This window comes from Columba livia, chromosome 4 (assembly GCF_036013475.1).
Source record: "Columba livia isolate bColLiv1 breed racing homer chromosome 4, bColLiv1.pat.W.v2, whole genome shotgun sequence".
NCBI classification, from domain to species: Eukaryota; Metazoa; Chordata; class Aves; order Columbiformes; family Columbidae; genus Columba; species Columba livia.
The window spans coordinates 34041495-34062353 of NC_088605.1; the positions used below are offsets into that span (position 1 = coordinate 34041495).

The following is a 20859-nucleotide window of genomic DNA, read 5'->3' on the forward strand; positions in this document are numbered from 1 at the left end:
CATCTGAAGCATTGGAGAACATGAAGCATGCAAATTTTCATTGTACCTAGAAATCTAGTTGCCTACAAGTCACGTTGGCATTTAGTTAACATTTTTTTACTTTTGTACTTCTCTTAAACATAAAGTTGCAAAGCAAACTGTATTAAAATTTAGCTGCTATTTCTATTTTTAAAAGCTTAAGTCCCAAACACCTAACTGCCTTGAAAAAGGAAGCTGTGTATTTAATTGCCCATTCCTGCAGGAACCAGTATAAGGCACATGTCCTTTTGGTTTTTGGATCTTGGTCACCTTTTCAAAAGCTGAAACATGTTTACCATATAGTAATACTACCTGAATGTATTAATCACTTTGCCTACTTTTCAGAAACTACCAGCTAGAGCTGTATATGACTTTAAAGCTCAGACTTCTAAGTAAGTACTGGACTTCTGTTCATTTAAGAATTCATAATTCAAGAAAACTCTTTCTAGCACTTGTGGCAGCTAACTGCTGCCAGTTTCAGTAGCAAATGCCGTGGAAGCAGAGGACCCTGCTTGTCATCACTGTAGTCTCTGCATTAGCTAACTGTGTGAGAAGTTATTTTGTATTAAAAATGTCTTAAATTATTCTCCATTGTATTCGAACACATGAATGGCTGGGCATCTTCAACCTTTTTGAGCATGGGTCCTGAGGGTCACCCACTGGATGCTCTTCATTTATTGCAAATTGTGTTTAGGTTACACAAGATACGGTGCTTAAAATACTGTCATATAGAGTGTGCTTATCAAAATTCTGTATAATGCTTCACCATCTTCCTGTCTGTCTTAACATACGCAGGCTCCCTGCAGGATGTGTCACGTCCCATACCAAGACAAACCACAGTGGTTCATAAGAAAAACAAAATTATGAATCACTGAGAGCGTCAAAGGAGAGTGCCTGTATTTCATTCCTGCTGCTGTTCAGATGATCCAGTGCATTTAAATGATATTTAGATATGGCCAAACATTGACACTAGAATTACGTTAGCTGTGTCTGATAGAAAACTCACAACTTGAATTATCAGAACAGCAGACTAGCTCTTGGAAAACCAAATGGACAATACAGAAGAGATCTCCCAGGCCAAGATCTGAAAATGTTCATAAGGAATTGGATCATTCTCTTTTTTGGTATCCAATATTATGTGTATCACAGGCCCTGAGTATCAGAAATTCTGAGAACATAATCCTGTGCTTTTCCTGTTTCTGAACAGCTGTGTTTAGAGAAAAATGTGTAGAGCAGAAGCATGCCAAGCTGTGCTGCTGCAAAAAGGTAGTAATAGGCCATAGATATGTGGGATATATTCTGTAATTTTCCCTACTGATTTCCTGAAGAACACCAAATATTCCTCAGATGCTTGTCATAAAAACCACACCTAAACAGGTGATGCCAAAGATGTCATACTTGCATGCAGATGCTAAACTATGTGCTCTGAACTAGCAATACTCCTTGGAATCACAGTGTAAAACAGGCCTGTATAACTTACAGATAGTACTTGGGGTTTATAAATGTGAATACTTTCATTTTATATGGTATAATCGACTGGTAAATGCACCATAGCTGTCACACTTTTTCTTCAAATGTTTAGTTGCTACATTCTGTTTCAGTTCCAAACTGTAAAGATCTCAGAAACTATGCCAGCAGAGGAGTTAAATGTAAAGCTGTAAACATCTGATCTAAATAAATTTGTTACAGAGAGCTGTCTTTTAAGAAAGGAGATACTGTCTATATCCTCAGGAAAATTGATCAAAACTGGTATGAGGGTGAGCACCATGGAAGAGTTGGAATATTCCCCATTTCCTATGTCGAGGTTTGTTCTGTTTTAATTCTTTGAATTAGTTTGGGTAATAGGTCCACAAATTGCATGAGAATGATGAAAATCTGGTTGGTTTGTTTTTTCTTAGAAACTTTCTCCCCCAGAAAAAGCACAGCCTGCCAGGCCACCTCCCCCTGCACAGATTGGAGAGATTGGAGAAGCTATTGCCAAATATAATTTCAGTGCAGACACAAATGTGGAGTTATCGCTTAGAAAGGTACAGTTTAGAACTACCTTTGTCAAAATACCATTATAGTGTCTACTGCTTCATAGAATTAATATATAGGTAAACACTGTACTGTACTTTGTACTTCAATATTTGCTATGCACAAAAGAATGCAGTGGTAGAAAGCTACTAACATATAATATCTTATTGGCTTGCACAGTCTTTCACAGATAACTGCAAATAGTTTAAAGTTGATGTGCATGTAAAGTGGGTTGTGAGAGACTGGCATATGCAAACATCTTCTAACTGCCCACCTAAATTCTTAGTTTTCACTGCAATTATCCATTCCTTTTTTTAATAATTGTTAATATTTCTTTTTGTCACAGTTATCGTGTTTAAGTCTTTAATATAGAAGAAATAGAAAAATACAGAAAATAGAAAATATAGAAAAAAGGCTCAGAGATATTTTTGTGACTGTACCAGTCCTTACAAATATTTTCTTTAATAACAGTCTGCTTTTTAGAACATTGTCTTTTTTTTTTTTTGTATGTACATCCTCGTGGTTGTACTTTATTACACATGAGCAAAACAAGTGTTTAATTTCTGAGGTTTGAGACACACTGGAATATTACCTATGCAGAGAAACTACATTATTGCAGATATTATATAGTTAGTTGTGAGTAGGATAGAACTTTTATCCACTGGAAAGTTCTGACTCTTTTTTTTTTAAGAATTAGAGTTCATAGAAGTTACCCAGTTGTTTGTTTTTCTTCTGAAATAAGAGTAAGGATACCATTTCTTGATGCTGGCCTAGAGCCTAATCCAGCATCGCTGAAGATAATGGGTGTTTTTCCACTCATTTAACATTGGTAAATGTCAAAGAGGTCTAAAAAATATCAGGAATAGGAACTTAGAGAACTAGGGACTGGAGGTAGTTTAATGATTTGTTGCTTCTTAAAATTCTCTTTTTGTGGTGATCGTAATCTTGACAGCCAAATTTTGGTTGGATCTTAGAAGTTAACTTGCACTGGTTTTCTATTGTTCCATCCCACTAAAGATAATTTTAGGGTGCTCCACAAATCAACTGCAGAAACAAAATTATAGAAACCCAAGAGAACGCAAAACTAATAAGGAAGGATTTGTTGTAAAAAACACATCATGTAAAACAAAGGAAGGGGTAGATAATGAAGTTTCACTACAGAGAAGAGTTTAATAGAAAGCTGATATTTTCCATTTCAGTTGCTAAATTCTGTAAAAACAGCAACTGCCTCATCTTTTTTACACAGGAAATGCATTTCTTTCTCTCATCTTTCCCACGAACTCAGTTTTCAACTTTCTACCCCTATGTGTTCCAGTTTTACTGATAACAAAGCACTCACATGGATTTCATTGGTTAACTTTTATTACTTTTAAGGAAAAATGGGCCTAGCAGTCATTATTGCATATTACAAGTTTGGGTGTTAGCTGGTAGTTTGGCCAATGATTGAAATAGTTTATGTTCCAAAGAAAAATTTAAATGTTAGTCCCCCAGCCAAGAGAAGGAGACTACATGAGATTTGCGGTCCATTACTAGCCCTTGGTTTTGCTGGAATGGTAGTTGTATGCATGGCTATATGTGGTTACTATAAAGGAGTGAAAATGGAGACGGTTGTCAAGATTGATGGGAAACAGTCCTGCAGGGAAAATAATACTACGTATTAAAATAATATCTGCTATTAAAAATAACTTACAATGTATCTGCTGATAACTCATTTTCATAATGCATTTCAGGGAGACAGAGTAATTCTTCTTAAGAGAGTTGATCAAAACTGGTATGAAGGTAAAATACCAGGAACCAACAGACAAGGCATCTTCCCTGTTTCCTATGTAGAAGTCATCAAAAAGAATGCATCAAAAAGTGTTGATGACTACCCTGATCCTCCGATACCCCAAAGCTATTCTAGTGACAGAATACACCACTTAAGTTCAACTAAGGTAAGGATATTTTTATCTTTGCTATCACCCCTAGAGTGGGTTTAGAAAGACTTGTAATTTTTTGCTAACATGATACATAATTTATGCATTAAGTACACTACATTTTCTTTCCTGCATAGGTGGAATTGCATTACTAACTTGTTATTGAAATATTTTAATAGCCAAGTGTGTATCCTACGTTCTGCCGGGATTTTTACTCTTTTCTTCATTAGCATTAGTGTATTATTGGTGATTTTGAACGCTCAAGATGGAAACTTTTCTAAATCTTCCTCTTTACCTTTGTTTATCTCTTCCGCAGTGGGTTTTGTGTGTGATTATAAACTACTTATCCTGCTATTAATCTATTTTTTTCAGTTGTTTTTCCACCTTTTCTACTTTAATATACTTGCACATTGATGCTTCAACTTTGAGATAAGTTCCACATTTATTTGCAGCTTTGGAGACAGCTACCAAAAGATGTCATTTATAGACAACAGTGGCATCTGAAAATATTGCATAAGACTGAATAATATTAGCTGTTTTGGGACAATTGATAGAACAGGTCTTGTCTGGTTTTCCAGAATGTGTCACAACAGAGAACTAGCTCCTCTCTCTTCTGTTCCAACAAAATTGTTGAATTGAAGTGGCATCAAATTCTGTAGCTGCAGACTGAGGTATTTATAAGCTGGGTCCCCTTATTGTCACAGGAATCCAGAGGTTCCTGAAGCCAAGAGTATGAGGCAACTTAGGTGCTCCATATTACAGAGCTACCCCTGTGTGGAGATGCCTCTCTCCTCTTTTTCTATGGAGCAGGCTCCTCCCTAAGGCATCCTGCAGCTTAAACTGGTGATTCTTAAGCATAGGTGACACTTCAGAGCATTTACGTTCAGGTAACAAAACTGTCCTGCCACTATTATTAACTGTAGGGGAAGAAAGGGGAAGAAGCCAAGAAGCCTTCTTTGTAACATAGGAAACTTTTGCAATCATCTTGTCCTAGTGTAAGTCAGTTAAAAAAAAAGAAAAAAAAGGAGCCTCTATTGGTGCTTTTACACAGCCATCTCAGTTCTTAATTCAATGGTTTTCAGAGATGGCAATACCATGTAAGAAGACATCCTGTTCCTGACTACCTAGAAGGATTTCAGCAGGGCTGAATGTGTTCTGGAGTTCACCACAATTACTGACATCACTTTTCCTGTTCCTTTGGGGGTTTTAGCCCCTATCACTCCCTGTTGCTAGAGCAGTTGTGCTAAACTTATCTGACCTATTGGCAATACAAATAAACAATACAAGTCGGGAGCAAACTTTGCTTTCCTTAACTTGGTCTAGACCATTTGTATCTGTAGCTCTAGCGCACCCTGTGGCCACAGGATATTAAAAATTGGAGCATCTCCTCAGCAGAATTATTGACCTTAAAACCCCCAGTTAGAGGCCCTTGTTCAAGAGATAATAGGAGGAAAGAGATTGAGTATTGCTTGTGACAGCCTAGCTCTTTTTTAGCAGACTGCAGTGTATCAATCTATAGGCTATTTGCTTTGGTACAGAAGACTCTATAACAAAGGTTTGTCTAACTATACAATAAAGCTATTTGCCTCAAGAAAACTCAAGCAGAAGGTAAGTAAATTAACCTTCCTATTCTGTGACATTATTGTAGCCTTTGGAAATTAATTTCCTATTCTAGGGTAATACTTAAAGTCCAAAGTAGTCCAGATAACTTAGAGATATGTACATCTCATTGTTCTGGATAATTCTAATAATGAGACCAAAATATTTTTCATTCAATTTTAATTTTGAAGAATAGTAACAAAAATGCATTTTCAGTATTTACTGAAGCAATGGATATCTACTGATGCTGTGTACGTATGACTCGCCAGTCTCTCATTCTTACAAAAGGACATTTCTTTTACCAGAAGGATACTTCAATCAATATTATGTAATGGTACTCAAAATATACTGCTGTGTACTTTGCTGCCACTGTTTTAAAAGCATTGTTGACTGCCTACGTTCATGTAGAACTGAATTTACCTTTCAAAAATATTTGTCATTCTGAACTAATAGGATTACTTTTGAAGATAAATGCATTCTGTAGCTGCTCATGCCTTAATAAAAGTATGCAGTGTGTTAAAGATGTTTCTTAAACATGTATGCAGAAGTACTAAGAGAATGTAGAAGTAGTAGCATTTGGATAATTAGAAATCACCTCAGTTGTTACAGTTTAAAAGAAATACTTAATGACACCTGAAGTGTACTTCTGAAAATACCATTCTCAAAATGACAGTAATGGTCCAGGGAAAATTACGTTAATATTAATTGTATGATTTAATAACCTGTGACAGGCTCGCTCACAGAGCGACATAAGTAACATATTAATAACTTTAGCAGATCAAATGCAGGTCGCCTTCATGAATGTAATGATTCAGATCTGTCTTAATGTTTGACATTTAAGCCCCAAGCCAGAAGCTGATACAGTTTCATTTTTCCAATATCTTTCCTGCTGTTCTGATTCATCTCATAAGGATTTCAGACACACGTGCTCACTGAAATGATACCCTATAATCCAGATGGTGGCACAGACATTTTTCTTTTCCAGTCTACTCATATCTTCGTTCTCTGTCATGCTTATTTATTTAAATTCCCATGTTTTTCTTATTTTTGAAGTTGCCTTCCCAAGCACTGTCCCTACCTGCCAGACACTTTTCCTCTTCTTGCTCATACATTGATCAAAAGATTCTCCAGGCTGCCACAAGTGACTGGTATTCAAGGACTGTTGGGTTTTCACCTTCAAGTCTGTGCACCTTACCTCCTCCACCACTTCCTGACAGTTTTCTTTGTGACTTAGAAGAACTCAATTCTTTGGCATTAACAACATCGCAATCTGTAGCAGTGTCCCCAGGTAATAGCATTCACCGACTTAAAGATGATCACTTTATTCCAAATACAGAGGTCTCTCTCAGCTCTCCTACAGCTCTTCCTCTGCCCTTTCTTGAATCCACCTCTGCCTCACCTTCAGACCCCTTATCTCATGACATAGCATATAAGCATACCTGCAAAAATACCGAACCAGGAAAAGATGAAGACTTGAGAGGTATACTTGACTCTTCAGTTATTGAAATACCTAGAGGCTTGTCAGATACTACGAGAAAGGGTGAACATGTGAGTGCTAGCTGCAACTGCTGAAAACGAAGAGGAAATCTGTACTGCAGATCTGGCAGTTCATATAGGGGACGAGACAAAGCCTCAAGAATCAGATTTCTACAGAGAAACACAAGAGACAACAGAAGAACTGCCAAGACTCTATATAGAGGAGGATCTGGGAAATGACAATTTAGAATTCCCAATAGCAAGTGGAGGAGACTCCATGGTATGTTATGAAGGATACACTTCACTGAATATTGATAAGGTATTTAAATTTCTAAGAAACCTGGCTTTTGCATTCAGATAGCTTACTCGCTATAATTATTCACTGCCTTTTCTTGCATTTATATGCTTGTATTGTGCACAGGCACATTTTCATACTATTGCATTGGATAAAAATTGCCAGTGTTAGGGGACAGTCCTTTCTCGTCAGCAGGTGTGTACACCACTGTAAGTGCTCTGGTGTAGCAGTTCTGCCAGTCCTTTCCATTCTGTCCACGTTAGCTATCATTGAGCTGCTGATGCAGAAAGCCAGTGAACCATTTTCCTCACTGGCCCATTCATATCACCCCTTTAGAGCCTGAGGGCCCAGCAAGCAAAAATATCGGCAGCCTTCCACAGGAGGGACATGCCTCCTGCAGAGACTCCGCCGTTTGTACTTCACATGTGTCACTTCACCAGCTCATATATTTATAGTCCACCCTGTTACAAGAATGTGACTGAGAATAACAGATCAGATTCTGTTTGGCAGTTATTTCCCCCTAAATCCCTCCCCAGTTCCTCTTTGGGACAGTGCAACACTGAACTATCGTAAATGTGTGCTAGCTGTTAAACTCCACAATATCACTACACAGATTGTGTGGTTTCTAGGCAAAGTTTTAGAACAGATCTTTTCTGTCCAGCACTGTTCAAAAAGTTGTTTTGGCTGGCATATGCAAAAATGTAAATCAGATACTTAGGACAACTTGAAAAGATTTTGCAGGCTGCCTCTGCCCCTATTTCAGCCGAAAAATACAGGAGAAAACCATAATAGATATTAAATCGACTGCCACAAATAGTGACTTGTTTTGATTTCTGAGGGAAGGATTTTCTTCCAGAATAGTAGACTGACTAATTATAAAATTAGCATCACATTTCTGACTGTTCAGGTTAGTTACATGACTCCGTATTGCGCATTTTATGTCCTTCGCAGCTGGTTTAATAACACAATTCTCATTTTTCTTAAACAATTAAGCCAGCTCTACTTTCTGTGGGGACATCAGGAGACACTGATCCTACCTTCCACCTTTCTTCTAACCATCCATTTCACTCTGCCAAGGCATCAGCTTTTCACTCTGTTCCCATAACAACCCCGGCTACTGCTGCCCTCTCACCTCCTCTCCTTTCTAAACCCTCAAATCAGCAGGAGAAAGGCTCACCAAAGGTAAAGGTAACTGCACCCTTTGAGTATGGATTGTTGCAACTCTTCATGTTTATTAAATAACTGCAAGGCTAACACTGAGTTTGATCTTTTCAGAGGTATTGTTTCCTTTACTAATATTAAATAACATAGCACATGGAGTATTAAGATAGGCCTTCTTCAACAGAAATACAAGGTAAAACTATAATCGTTATGATACAACTAAATAGGTTAAGGACATACCAGAGACGGGAAAGCAGAAAGCCTTCAATTCAATTTCAAGTCCATACCAGGACATCAGTAACTCTTATTTAATTGAAAGAAACAGAGTCATATTCAAGTACACAGAAACTAAGCAACATTTGTAGTTTTAAAGTGTTTGCAATTTCAATCAAAAGCCTGGGTGAAGAGTCACAAAAGCACCACTGCAGAATTCATTTTCTAAATACCAGTTCTGTTAGTCAAGGACTAGACAAAGATTATTCCCTCTTCAAGACTACACTTAGTGTCAGCAGACTACACTGTGTCGGCAGAAAAATGAAATCTGGGAAGCCGATCGCTCTAGACAAACAAAGTCAATTTCCAGTGCAGGTTAGACCCAGAGTCAGTTTCTAGTGCTGTCATTCAGAGAGCCCGTTTGCTCATGAAAAGGAGAAAAAGTCATGTAAAAAGTTAGAGAAGCTGTACTAGAAAAAGAGATCATTACATCTGTAGAAAAAAAAAAAAAAAGAAAAAAAAAAAAGAAAAATCTGCTACATCTTACAGTGTTTGTTCATAGAAAACACAGACATTAAGGGCTTGCAGAAATCTTAAGGTCTACCAGCTCTGTTGGTTTTTTTTCTGAAGTAGCGAAGAGACATCAGGTTCTTTCGAGGGCATGAATCTGTCATGGGCTTAGGTATGTTTCACCTCGAAGAAGGGCTGAAACATAGTATTGCATTTGTTTGTGCAACTTTTAATAATTTGTCAGTTGTGCGGTGCTTTTGATGGGTACTTTTTGCTTAGCTTAACAAAATTCAAGAAATTTCCTCATCTACACTGAAATTCTTTTAAAGTGACCCTGATATTCCTTGCTTTTGTTTGAGCAAGGCATGTTAATCCCAGACGAAAATAAGTAAAGGGAATACGTGTTTTGAGAGCTAAAAGATCATCTCCTGGGACTCTCCCAGAGAGGGCACTGCTCTCCATTGGGCATGGCAGGAAACAAGACACTGAGTAAGCCCGGGAGATGATCCATCTTGCAGGCACAAGAGCCTGAATACTGACAAGAACTAGAGGTCTGGGGGTTGGTACAGAATTCTAGCTCTTAATTTTTATTTTCAAACCATTTCAAACCTGTCTAGGGAATGGATTCCTTTATAAACTTGATCAGTATAGACATACCTATTTGAAAATAGTTGAAATTATTGGACACACTCCTATGGACAACAGATTTTGTTTCACAGTATTTCCAAAATGAAATAAAGATTTGCTTCCTCACAAGAGTAAGCAAACTTTTTTCAGCAGTCAACACTGACTACATTGGCAGGATAGAGAGTTGCTTTAAATAAGTGTAGCCAGGTTTTGACTGCCATCATTTCTTGCTACTTAGTCTAGAGACTGGGCTTGAGAAGGAAGGACAGTTCCCACCTGCTCCTGTTTGTGCCTGCTGTCCATGATCAAAGTCTTCTCTCAACTGCTAGAGCAGAAAGAACATGAGATATTTCCAAGACTCAAATATCACAAGTGAAGGGATGTTCTTCAGAGAGTTCTTGAAACTGTATACCGATACCTCGGTAATTTTTGTTGATGTAAAGATACATACATACATACATACGTATGTGCGTGTGTATATATATATTTTTGGAATGTGGCTCAAATCTAAAGCATGACCAGGGATTTGGGCATTAGAGTACAGGAGCTATGGGTGGGAAGTGTCATTTTGCTCCATGTTGGTGAGAGGAAGGTGTTGTCCAAAGGAAGAACTCTGAAGACACTCCCCAAGGAGAAATGTTGATGTTTTCCTGCCTCCTTGGCCTCCCTTGGTATACTTTTTTTTTTTGTTATTCACCCTCTCAGCTCCTAAGAGGAGACTGTTCTTCTGTCTTGCCACATTGTACTGGCAAACAGTCACAAATACCAAAGAAAATGTTTCTAGTGTCAGCCTTCTACTCCTTTTGCATTCCCCCGACTCACCCCAACCCTGAGAATTCACATTTGCTGCACACCCCGCTTAGGAGCTGAATTCAGTCAAATACTTACCTGAATGATACTGATAATAACAAAACAAGGGTTTTTTTCTTGAAGTACTTTCCATCAAGTATTTACTTGCTTTCTAAGTGCAGCTTTAAGGTCCATGTTCTGTTTACTAGCAAGGAATTACAACATTTGTCATTGGTATTTCTAAGATAGTATTATATTTCTGCTCTGTGCTGTTGAGCTTTTCTCTATGGTTAACTGAGCTTCTTCAGTGGGTACTTGCAATTCTTATATTCACTTGCAATAACTGTCCTTACTTCAACTGCAAACACTGTGAGTGATTAATTTTTGATCTGTAATGTGTAAGAGCATGTGCCAGAGCAGCAAACCCTTGGAAAAAAAGATACAGTGACTGCAATGAAAATACCATATACTAATAGTACCATTGTTTGCACCTGTAACACACTTGCTTTTTGTTATCAAGAAAGGCATGTCCAGTTTGCATGTGTGAATGAAGCAACAAAAATCCCCTGATGCTTCATTCTTAAACTCTCACTTGACACAGGTTTTGTGGTTTTTCTAGGCTAATTTAAGGAGAGAGATATTTATTATGGGTAAACCTCCTCGTAGCCCCGTGATGACTAAGAGATCCTGCAGCTCACCTGTCAGAGGTCACAGCTATTCACACAGGGTATGGTACGGGATGCCCAGTGTGCAATAACAGCATTTGCATAGAAAAGGTGCTCAGTGTCCAGTCTTACAGTATTTTGCTTTGCCCAGGTGTCTCCACACTATCAGTATGCCGTGTTTTCTTCCTGTTGTGCTTCTGTGCTATGTCTGAGTAAAGCCAACAGGTGTCTATGTGCCAAAACTTACTGTATAAGTCCATTAGTGTATTGTATCTTTGCAGCGCTACATAGTATTTCCAGTGCTACAAGATGTAAGGGATCAAAGTTCTTTATATTTAGCCTGTTTTTTCCTAAATTACTCCTCTGTTTCAAAGCACTTCTAGTTTATTAAAATAACAGCTTCTAAGAGTCACAAATTTATACATCATTGCATTTATACAGGCTCTTGTATATAAGCCAAATTCTTGTCCTTGAGTCCATCTCCCTTTTTTTTCCAAAAGTTCTGTTGCTGCTATATTATGTTCACTCAATACAGTCCTCTTCATCCAAACACTGTTAGTGCAGTCTGACATACTCTTTTATCCTCTCAACCATATCTGTAGTATACAGTAACATAATTGTAACAACTCTACCTAGCCAGAGAGTCAGATTGTTTAGAGATTGCATGAATTGCACTCAGAAAGGTGGTCTAAATTATGAAAACAAAAACAACAAATGCCAAAACCCAAAATCTGTATGGAAGTCCAACTGGGAATAAGATCCATAAAAAAGGGAGTAAGGTCCTATTTTAATTTTGCATGTTACTCCAAATGCATAGTGTGTAACGAATACATTGAGAGGACTATATCGGTCAACATTTAGTGCATTTATGTCTTTATTTCCAAACTGACAAGATCACAAATTGTATGCCTGATCTGCATGTTAGGACCATACAGAACTACCATATGTAAGTGCATCTCAATCATGCATGAGAATCAGGTGGATGACTGGGACTACTGATTTGAGTGCACATTTTTTAATGTTTTGTGGACTGGGCCCTACAATTTTTCCCAGGAAACAGGATAGTTTAGTGAACTGAGCCGTAGTGGGCAACTAGAAATCTTAAGCACCAAGAGCTACCCATAGGGTGAAGCATTTCATGATGCCTCTTGAGCACAGGTAGCCAGACCTGGCAACAGTCCCCATTCCAGCCAGTTCGCTGTATGTGGGAATGAGAGCTTAGGGAAAGAAAACTGGGAGAAAGCGTCCTGATGTCAGCTGGGGTACTAGTGAAGAATGCATTTGGATAGAGAGTAAGCTCCAACGTTCCCCTCTTTAGACACAGCAGATTACCATAGTTTTCCCAGATTCTGATTTCATCAGTTTTCTTTGTAGCAGTAACAGCTGAAAATCTTCATTCACCTTGATTTTCTATCATCTGTTTCTACAGTAGTTAACTAGCAATAAAATGTTTTAAAGCATTGAAGCACATGCAGAAAAGGATGATAATACCAACCTACCTAATTTCTTCCTTGGTATATGTTCAAAGCATAAGTCATTTGCAGTATTGTTTAGGACATTGACTTTTACTGTTTGCAAGAAAATCCGTAACCTTCATTCTCTTGCATCTCTGACTATCTTTGGTATTGAGCTCGGTTACAGACCTGCTGAAAGATTAGCAGAGAATAATGTCATATCCCAGTCCAAATACCAACGAATCTGCCTGGTAGAATATTCTCTTGCTTAAGAAGACAGCAGTTGAAGGGGATTTACTAAGAACTAAAATGTCTAATTTGCAATCTTTATTGTTGGATTCTTCAGTAAAAAATATCCGTCTTTTACACTGGCAGAGGAGAGTTAAATGAGAGGGACAACAGAATCAAAGAGTGTAAACAATTTGGTTTTTAACTTTGAAACCTCTTTCCCATCTAGCTGTCATTAATATGAATAAAAGTTCTGTAATCTATCTGCCTGCATCTTTAGGCACCTTTTAAAAATTATACTCTACAGACTGTAGAATGAGGTGGAGAATATTCACAATATTTTCTGCATGTACTTATAAAAACATGATGAAAATAAATTTACCTACTTCAATTTCATCTGGAGACGCTGGGGGGCTTGGAGGGGGAGGGGGGTAGGAGGGAAGTACATTTGAATATTTAATTTATATCGTCAGGCTGGGGTTATCTCAGCATTCTCTCATGGAAGATTGTGTCATCTTCAGGAGTAAACAGAAGCAAGATGAACTGAAATAGTCAAACCTGGGAAAGAGAGAACTATGGAGCAATAGACAAATCCCATGGCTTCAAGATCAGGTTGCAGTTTACTCACTGCACCAAAGCAAGTGCTATGAGCTGTGTTTGATATCCACACTCCCAAAACAGATACGGTTCCCAGACTTGTATCAGACTGGCAGACTCCACAGCACGACCACAGGGCATCCTCAATCAAGAGAGATTATGGTCACTGCTCACATCAAGAGCTCTCCAAGCAGCTGTTCCTGAGCTGTTTCTGGCCCCAGCCAGACTCTAATGGGTAGAAGTCAATGTCTTTCTAAGCAGGATATATTTTCTGTAGTTGGTTAATATTTTTCATTTCCATTGTGTCCAGATTCATTGGATATTAGTGGCAGGTAATGCTCCATTAGAAAGGAAAGTAGTTCCTTTCATAAAGCTTTGCACTGGAAATACAAACTACTTTTTCCTCTGAAGTAAAGGCGTTGTCATTTTCACACAATTACATGCATTCTTTCAAAAATTGTTTCTGTTCTTTGCCTCCCAACAGCCTGCATGGCTTTATGCTCCCCCTTGAGATGAAACAGAATTAATTAAGCATAGCATGTTGTGTGTGTGTGTGTGTGTGTGTGTAATGTAAATTGGTATGGTTTTTGTCTATGAATATTTCAAATTCTGCCATTACGTACAGGAGATTTTATTTCTGCTTACCTAAAAGTGTACCTTGCCCAATGAATGTGTAATGTTCATCTGTTGTATTTGATTTTTCTAATGCTATTTCTGTTTTACAGTGAAGAGGCAGCAGGGTTCTATTCCAACTCTCTACTCCACTAGAAATAGAAGGGACTATCGATAAAGTTCACAGTTTCGTTTTAGTTTTTATTATGTCTTCCAAATATCAAATCTTTAAACCTGCCAAGATTCTGTTGCTTGCTATGTCTCTTGAAGATTTGTTGTGACTTGGAGCGGGGGGCGGGAGGGATGTTTTACGCAAGGTGGAGCTCTCAAACAACTACGTATCATGCCCCTGTCCAACTGTTTGGACCTTAGACTATAAATCTTTATTACATTTCACATCATTTCATTTCAGCCACAGCGCCCTGTGCTTGCTCATGAAAACATACAGAGTGGGGGGGAACCGTAAGTATATTTCTTGTCTACTCAACCAAATCCTAACAATTCAGCAATAGCCAGCGCATTGTCAAATAATTTGTTAACCTGCCAAGTACAATTATGAAGAGATTTCAGAAATTTACAGATAATTGCATGATGTAGGAAGAGACCCAAGAAGGTACCAGATGGCAAAGCCTTAGTAGTTTAATTTATATTAGACTCAGACAGATGTGCCAACTTGCAGTTCCCCATCATTATACTTTAAAGGGATGATAGTTTTGTAAAATAAAAGTTTAACTTTTTTTTTTCTCTCAATTTTGACATCTCAGCAGAATGTCAATTAAAGATTTAACATTGGTTCAACTCATCTGCTTTACTGACTTAACACAAATTCTTCAGAAACAGTTCTGGATGTGAACTGAGAGAAAATGGTAACTCAATAATGTTGATCACAGGAACACAGGCTCACCCTTTTTTTGTGTAATCTACGTGTGCAACTTAAAAATAAGATACAAGAAAGCCTTTCTTAAAACTGGAGAACCTTGATTTCAAGTCTTATTTTCACACAAAAAAACTAAGCACTTGGGATAAAACATACAAGGCATGTAAGGGCTGTTTCAGTACTGACTCTTAAAATGGAAGTTTGGTGCAAGATTGTTTTGATTTTCTTTATTTTTTCCCCCCAGTCCACTTGGGTCCTGCTAGTGTCAGAGCACATTGGAGAATGCTCTCATTAGAGGAGTTCTAAATGTTATGAAGGCTTAGCATGTAAAAATATTTAAAAGTTTACCTGTTAGTCACTTGAAGGAATGTCAAGAGAGAAGAGAGGGACAAAATATTACCAAATAAATATACCACCAATAATATATAATGAAAATTGGACATTTTGGTTTTAATCTCACTAAAACCACAAGGTCCTGTTAGTATTGTTGAGCGTACTGAAGCAACTAGCTCTGTTTTGTATGCAATAATTATCTAATTAATTTTGTTCAATATAGTTTAAGTAGTTCAGGACTAAAGTTACTTATTCTTATAATTAAAAATAGAAATATATTTAAATTGCCAACCAACCATTCTTCATCTTAAATGTGTATTCTGTTAGTGTTGTAAAGGGTAGCAGACTTTTTGTATTTAAGAAAGTCTTAGATTAGCAAAGAGAGAATGAAAATACAACAAAGGAGTTATTAAAATTGATTATCTAGAAATGACTAAATTTCTAAAGTACAAAGAAAGCTAATTGGGAATTTCTTGTTACTGTATTTGAGTAAGCAATTGGCTTCAATCCTATTCATGATACATGGCATCTGCAGCTCCTTTGGAAGCTGCATTAATCAGTTTTGGAATATCATCATAGCTCTGCTTTCCTGGAATAATGACAAGCATGACAGAAAATGTTATTGCCATTTAGCTAAAAACAGATTGTTCTTACTCCTGCTACACAAATTACCAGAGTTAATTGCTTAAATAACCAGTCCCATTCCATTTTGTTACTGTGATTAAAATATAAAATTAGACCTTTCAGATTTGAGGAGATAACTGCCAGTCATGAGAAACTAGATTAAAATCTTTTTTTCTCCATTGTTTTTCTCCAAACCAGCTATGTAAAAAATAGGTCTAGTTTATTCATTATGACCATCATTACACTAAGCCTAGCACCCATCTGTATATAGGTTTTTAGAATGGAACTTTCAGTAGCAGGAGTTTTTTACTGAAATAAGCATTTCATTTAAGCCTGAATAATACAGAGCTAAAGGAAATATTCAGTATCAGCACTTCAAAGGGGGAGTTATTTTGTTTTTATTGGGGCAAGTATAATGGCATTAAAGTTTTAAAGTCAGTTGACTGTTGTTAAGAGGGAACAGTGGACCTGATTATGTTTTGTTTCATTATTTTGAAATCCAGAGTGTTTGCTTTGTACAATTTCTGCAGTTGTACCCTGCTCCTTTACACAGTCACAGGCTGGGGCGCAGACGGTGAGAAAAAGGCAGATTCTGACTCTGCAGGACTCATGGGGTTTTGCAGCAATATTCCCTTGGGCTCTCAGCCCAAGCACCTTTAGTTCCCCCTGTTACAAGTCTATTGCCATTCTTTCAATTCCAGGAAACTCAGTTAAAAGATGACAAGGAGTATAAGACGATAAATTTAGGAATCTCATACGTCTTTCATTTATCCACCTCAGATCCTTCAATCTGCAGCCCCTGGCCAGGGTGGAGGTACAAGTCAGTGTCTGAATACCATTTCAGTTTCCATCCTTGTGTCCCCTGATCTGATTCAAGCCTCTCCCTCACTCTCGGAGATTTTTTTACATACATATATATACATATATATGTATGTATATAGAGGGGTGTTTTTAACCAGGAAAGGGGTTATGGCAGTATGTTCCCAAGTAGCAATTACTCTCCACCTTCCCCACAAAGGCAGGCACCTCTTTTGCATGCAGAGCGCTATAGTGCCAGGTCTCCCCCAGCAGCTGCCACTGCACCATCCAGGCAAGTCCCCCAGGCATGATGGCACATGTGGGAGCCGGGCTTCTGGTCACCCTCCTCCACCCACTGCAGAACGACACCGGGCACTGACCTCTGCTGTGGCACTTTGCTCAGCTGGGGCAGAGAACATGTACCCTGGGTTCAGCATTCTGGAGCTTAAAGGCAGAGCCAAAGTTTTAGGTGCTGATCACGGGGAGATAAGAGGCTTGTGCATATACAGTCTCCCCTCTAGAAGTCCTCTGGTTTTTAACTCAACTACAAAATAATACTTAAAAAAATATATATATACTACGGTGTTTAAAGCAACTGGTTGAGGAGCCATAAGGTTTGCCCCGAGTCCCCAGTCTTTAGTGAATGATGAGCTACCTTTCCAATAAAGTTTTATTTACTATAAGTACCTAGCTCTGAAGCTTACCAGGCAAAATAAACCCTTTCCCCATGTATTTACAAGTTTACTTATTAGTTAATGTTTAAACCAGCACCTTTATGTCAGCAAAGGTGCGAAGAACTCTTACTTCTTTTTAAAATGCATCATTTGTCCTATTCAAGGTTTCAGGCTCTATATAACTATACTCCTAGGAATGAAGACGAATTGGAACTCAGAGAGGGAGATGTCATTGATGTGATGGAAAAATGTGATGATGGATGGTTTGTGGGTATGTTTTAATTTGGTTGCTGCTTTTCTTTGTTTTCCCTGAGCTTTGCTGCCTTGTTTGCTTGATGTCTTTTAAACAAGTTAATTTTTGCTATTCAGCATAAGAAACCTGAACCTGGCTTTATCAGGAGAAACCCCAACCAAGATCCACTAAAATCTCTAGTTGACTTTTTCACTTGTTTCTTTTGGGATTGAAGAACAGAGATTGACATGTGCACCTCCAGTTTGTCGTACAGCACTGTTTTCATTCTGATGTGGCACAAAATGGACTGTGTATTACTGCTCTCTTTATAAAGACCAGGTAACATAAATCTTACTTGCATGAGTACATCTGCAGAATTAACTACTTGTGAGGCCCAAGTATTACTGAACAAACAGAGATTTCATATCTAGGCCTAGATAAGGTGGCTTAATCATTCCATAGACTCATGCACACAGTGGCTAACAATCATCTAACTAGTCCTCAGCATTTCAAAAATTCAAATTATTTAAATAGACTTGATATTGTTGAAAATAAAAAATTTCTATATGCAAAGTCAAAATTTTAGCACAGCTTTTAATCTGGTCTAACAATTTAATCAAATATGCCTCTGTTTGCTTTTTCCTTCCTGCAGTTATAATTTGTTAAAACTCACAACTCACAAATGAAATTCAGAGTAACTTTTTGAAGTTATAAAGAAGTGTAGATATTTCTGTTTGTGCAATGTTAAACATAAAAATTTAAAGGCCATGCTTACATAGTGATTTCCTGTTGTTATTCCCATCTTTCATCTATTGCTTCTAATTTCAGGAACCTCGAGAAGAACCAAATTCTTTGGTACTTTCCCTGGAAACTATGTCAAGAGGCTGTGAATTTTTTTTTCTACTTATTTATGCTGCAACACATCTGCATAAAGCTGCTAGAAAACATGCTACGCTGGCCTTCTGTTTTCTTGCTTGCAGTCTCAAGTAGAGGCCATCTAGTTCATCCTCATCCCATCCCACCCGCCAAACCGTCCCAGCAGTATTACAGCAACGACCACAGTGTGAATAACTAAGCTTTTCAGAAACAAGAGGAACCGTTTCAACATTTAAATACTCCCTGCTTTGAAGTCTTTTAATTTGAAACAGTAGGAAAAGCCTGATGACAGGTACACAGATGAATTGCCATGGGGTGGGCAGGAGGGAAAAACTGTTCATGGCTTGGACATTTGTGTTACTATCGTGGAGTCTGATGGGATTTTTTCGACATACATGTAATACAGGGGAAAGTTGCTGTTTGCTCTTAAAAAAAAACAACATTGTTTAAATTTCCACATTCTTATTAGCTTAGCAGCATTTGTTGCTTTCATTTTGCCGTATCACAGGTTTGCCTACTGTACTGGTTTACAATGTATGACAAATTATAATATAGATTTTTTTGCCTGCACTTGTATGTTGTAACATATGCACAGTGATTGTAAAATCTCAAGCAAGCGTAGTGAAAAATGGAAGAACTGCAAGTGTTCCGAATGAGTGCAATGGTATTGGCTAAACCTTTTTTCTTTTTTCCCCTAATAAAGCTGTAGTGTCCTCTGTGGAAAGGTAAGAAGTGCAAGAGGCATAGAACCTCGAGAGAGAGGATTTAATAAAGAGACAGACAATGATATAAGCGTAGGCAGCAATAACCTGCTACCACTGTCTCATATTAAATGGTTGTAATCAAAACGTTGTAATAGTAAGCAACATGAAATTTGAGAGGTTAGTGTTTTTACTTATCGGGAGTTTTAAGAAGCAGGAGGTAAAGAGTGTTAGTGCAAAGGGTTGTTGGGTTTCATTTGTTTGGTTTGTTTGGGTTTTTTTTTCCTAACATAGGCACCTGAAAATATTCACAAGTATCATGTACTGATTTTCTTCACTATATATATATATATATATATGTATGTATGGTAATGAAACCTGAGTTACACATTCTTTTTAGGAATTTAGTACAGGGGAAAAAAACATCACAAGTGTTAAAACTGATGCATTTTAGATGTTTGTTTGGGTTGTTGTTTTTTTTTTCCTGGATGAAACAAGTATTTGAAAACATATGTTTTCCATAAGCAAAGGTAAATGTAATTAGCAAATGAAATTAAGGCACAGGATAATAATGACTTGACTATGGCTTTATAAAAATGAAAAAAAAAAAAATCAGATTTGGTTTCTTCAGCACCTTATAGATGGCAAAAGCTTCTAGTGCATTTCTCATGGGTAAAGGATTGAAATTATCAAAAATGTATGTAGTGTCTGTAGCATTTTGTACATATGTTTGCTTTTTTGTACAGAGCCATTTGGTTGTTGATTTTAAAAAATTTAAGTTCCTTATTTGATCTTTGCCCTCTTCACATACAGAACATTTCAACACATTTTTCTTTTCTTGCTCTATTTACCATAAGCACATCTGGATAGTGCAATTCTGTAAGATAGCGTTTTATGCAAGATTTTATTAATTAAAATATGGTTTACCAGCCAAATCTAAATGTACATATGTCTTTATTACTGAGAAATGTCATTAAGACAAAGGTAAAGAAACATCTTTGTGCAGCATACCTTTATTATTGCAGATTTCATGGCAAAAGCTTTATATTCAAAGGCTTTCAATTTTAAACTAGATCTGCATGCAGCTTTGCTGTGAGATTAATACCTATCTTTGATGCCATTTATGATTGAAGACTTAAATATCTGTTGCCTGTGATATTTAAAAAGTACTGTTTCTACTCTGTATCTGATTTTAGAAAAATACAGGTTTTTCATACCTGGCTTTCAGGTCACTGACTTTGAATTCCTACAAGCAAAAGGTCTCTGTGGTTTTTTTTTTCTTGAATAGACTTCTAATAAATTTTGCTTGGAGTACACAACTGTTTCCCCCATCATTTCTCAAAATACACGTAATGTGTTACTTAAGTGTTGCAAAGCAATTAACTCTTCAAGCTTATATGCAAATAGTTTTGGCTTGTACAGAGATTTTTTTTTTTGCCCCACCACCAAACATATACTACTTATATATATTAGATTACCAGCATTGCCTACACACGTCTCAGCTGCTCCACTTCAGTGTCACCCCTAAAACACTTCGGTGCAAAAGCACCTCCTGGACTTTCTGCATT

At 37.4% G+C, this 20859-nt stretch overlaps 1 protein-coding gene across 50 annotated transcripts in view; it reads left to right on the forward strand.

The window, feature by feature from the left end:
- SORBS2 (sorbin and SH3 domain containing 2) overlaps positions 1–20607 on the forward strand; it is a 224502-nt gene extending 203895 nt beyond the window's left edge. For 36 of the 50 annotated variants that reach the window (XM_065061133.1, XM_065061140.1, XM_065061134.1 and 33 more), the window contains 8 exons: positions 364–410; positions 1708–1822; positions 1917–2045; positions 3765–3968; positions 11240–11347; positions 14589–14638; positions 17647–17753; positions 18543–20607. In XM_065061133.1, coding sequence (XP_064917205.1) covers positions 364–410; positions 1708–1822; positions 1917–2045; positions 3765–3968; positions 11240–11347; positions 14589–14638; positions 17647–17753; positions 18543–18604 — 822 coding nt within the window. In that variant the 3' untranslated portion in view covers positions 18605–20607. The remainder of the gene's footprint in view (positions 1–363; positions 411–1707; positions 1823–1916; positions 2046–3764; positions 3969–11239; positions 11348–14588; positions 14639–17646; positions 17754–18542) is intronic. The other 14 variants (XM_065061145.1, XM_065061146.1, XM_065061172.1 and 11 more) reach the window with 3 other exon arrangements.
- Positions 20608–20859: the final 252 nt, after the last annotated feature.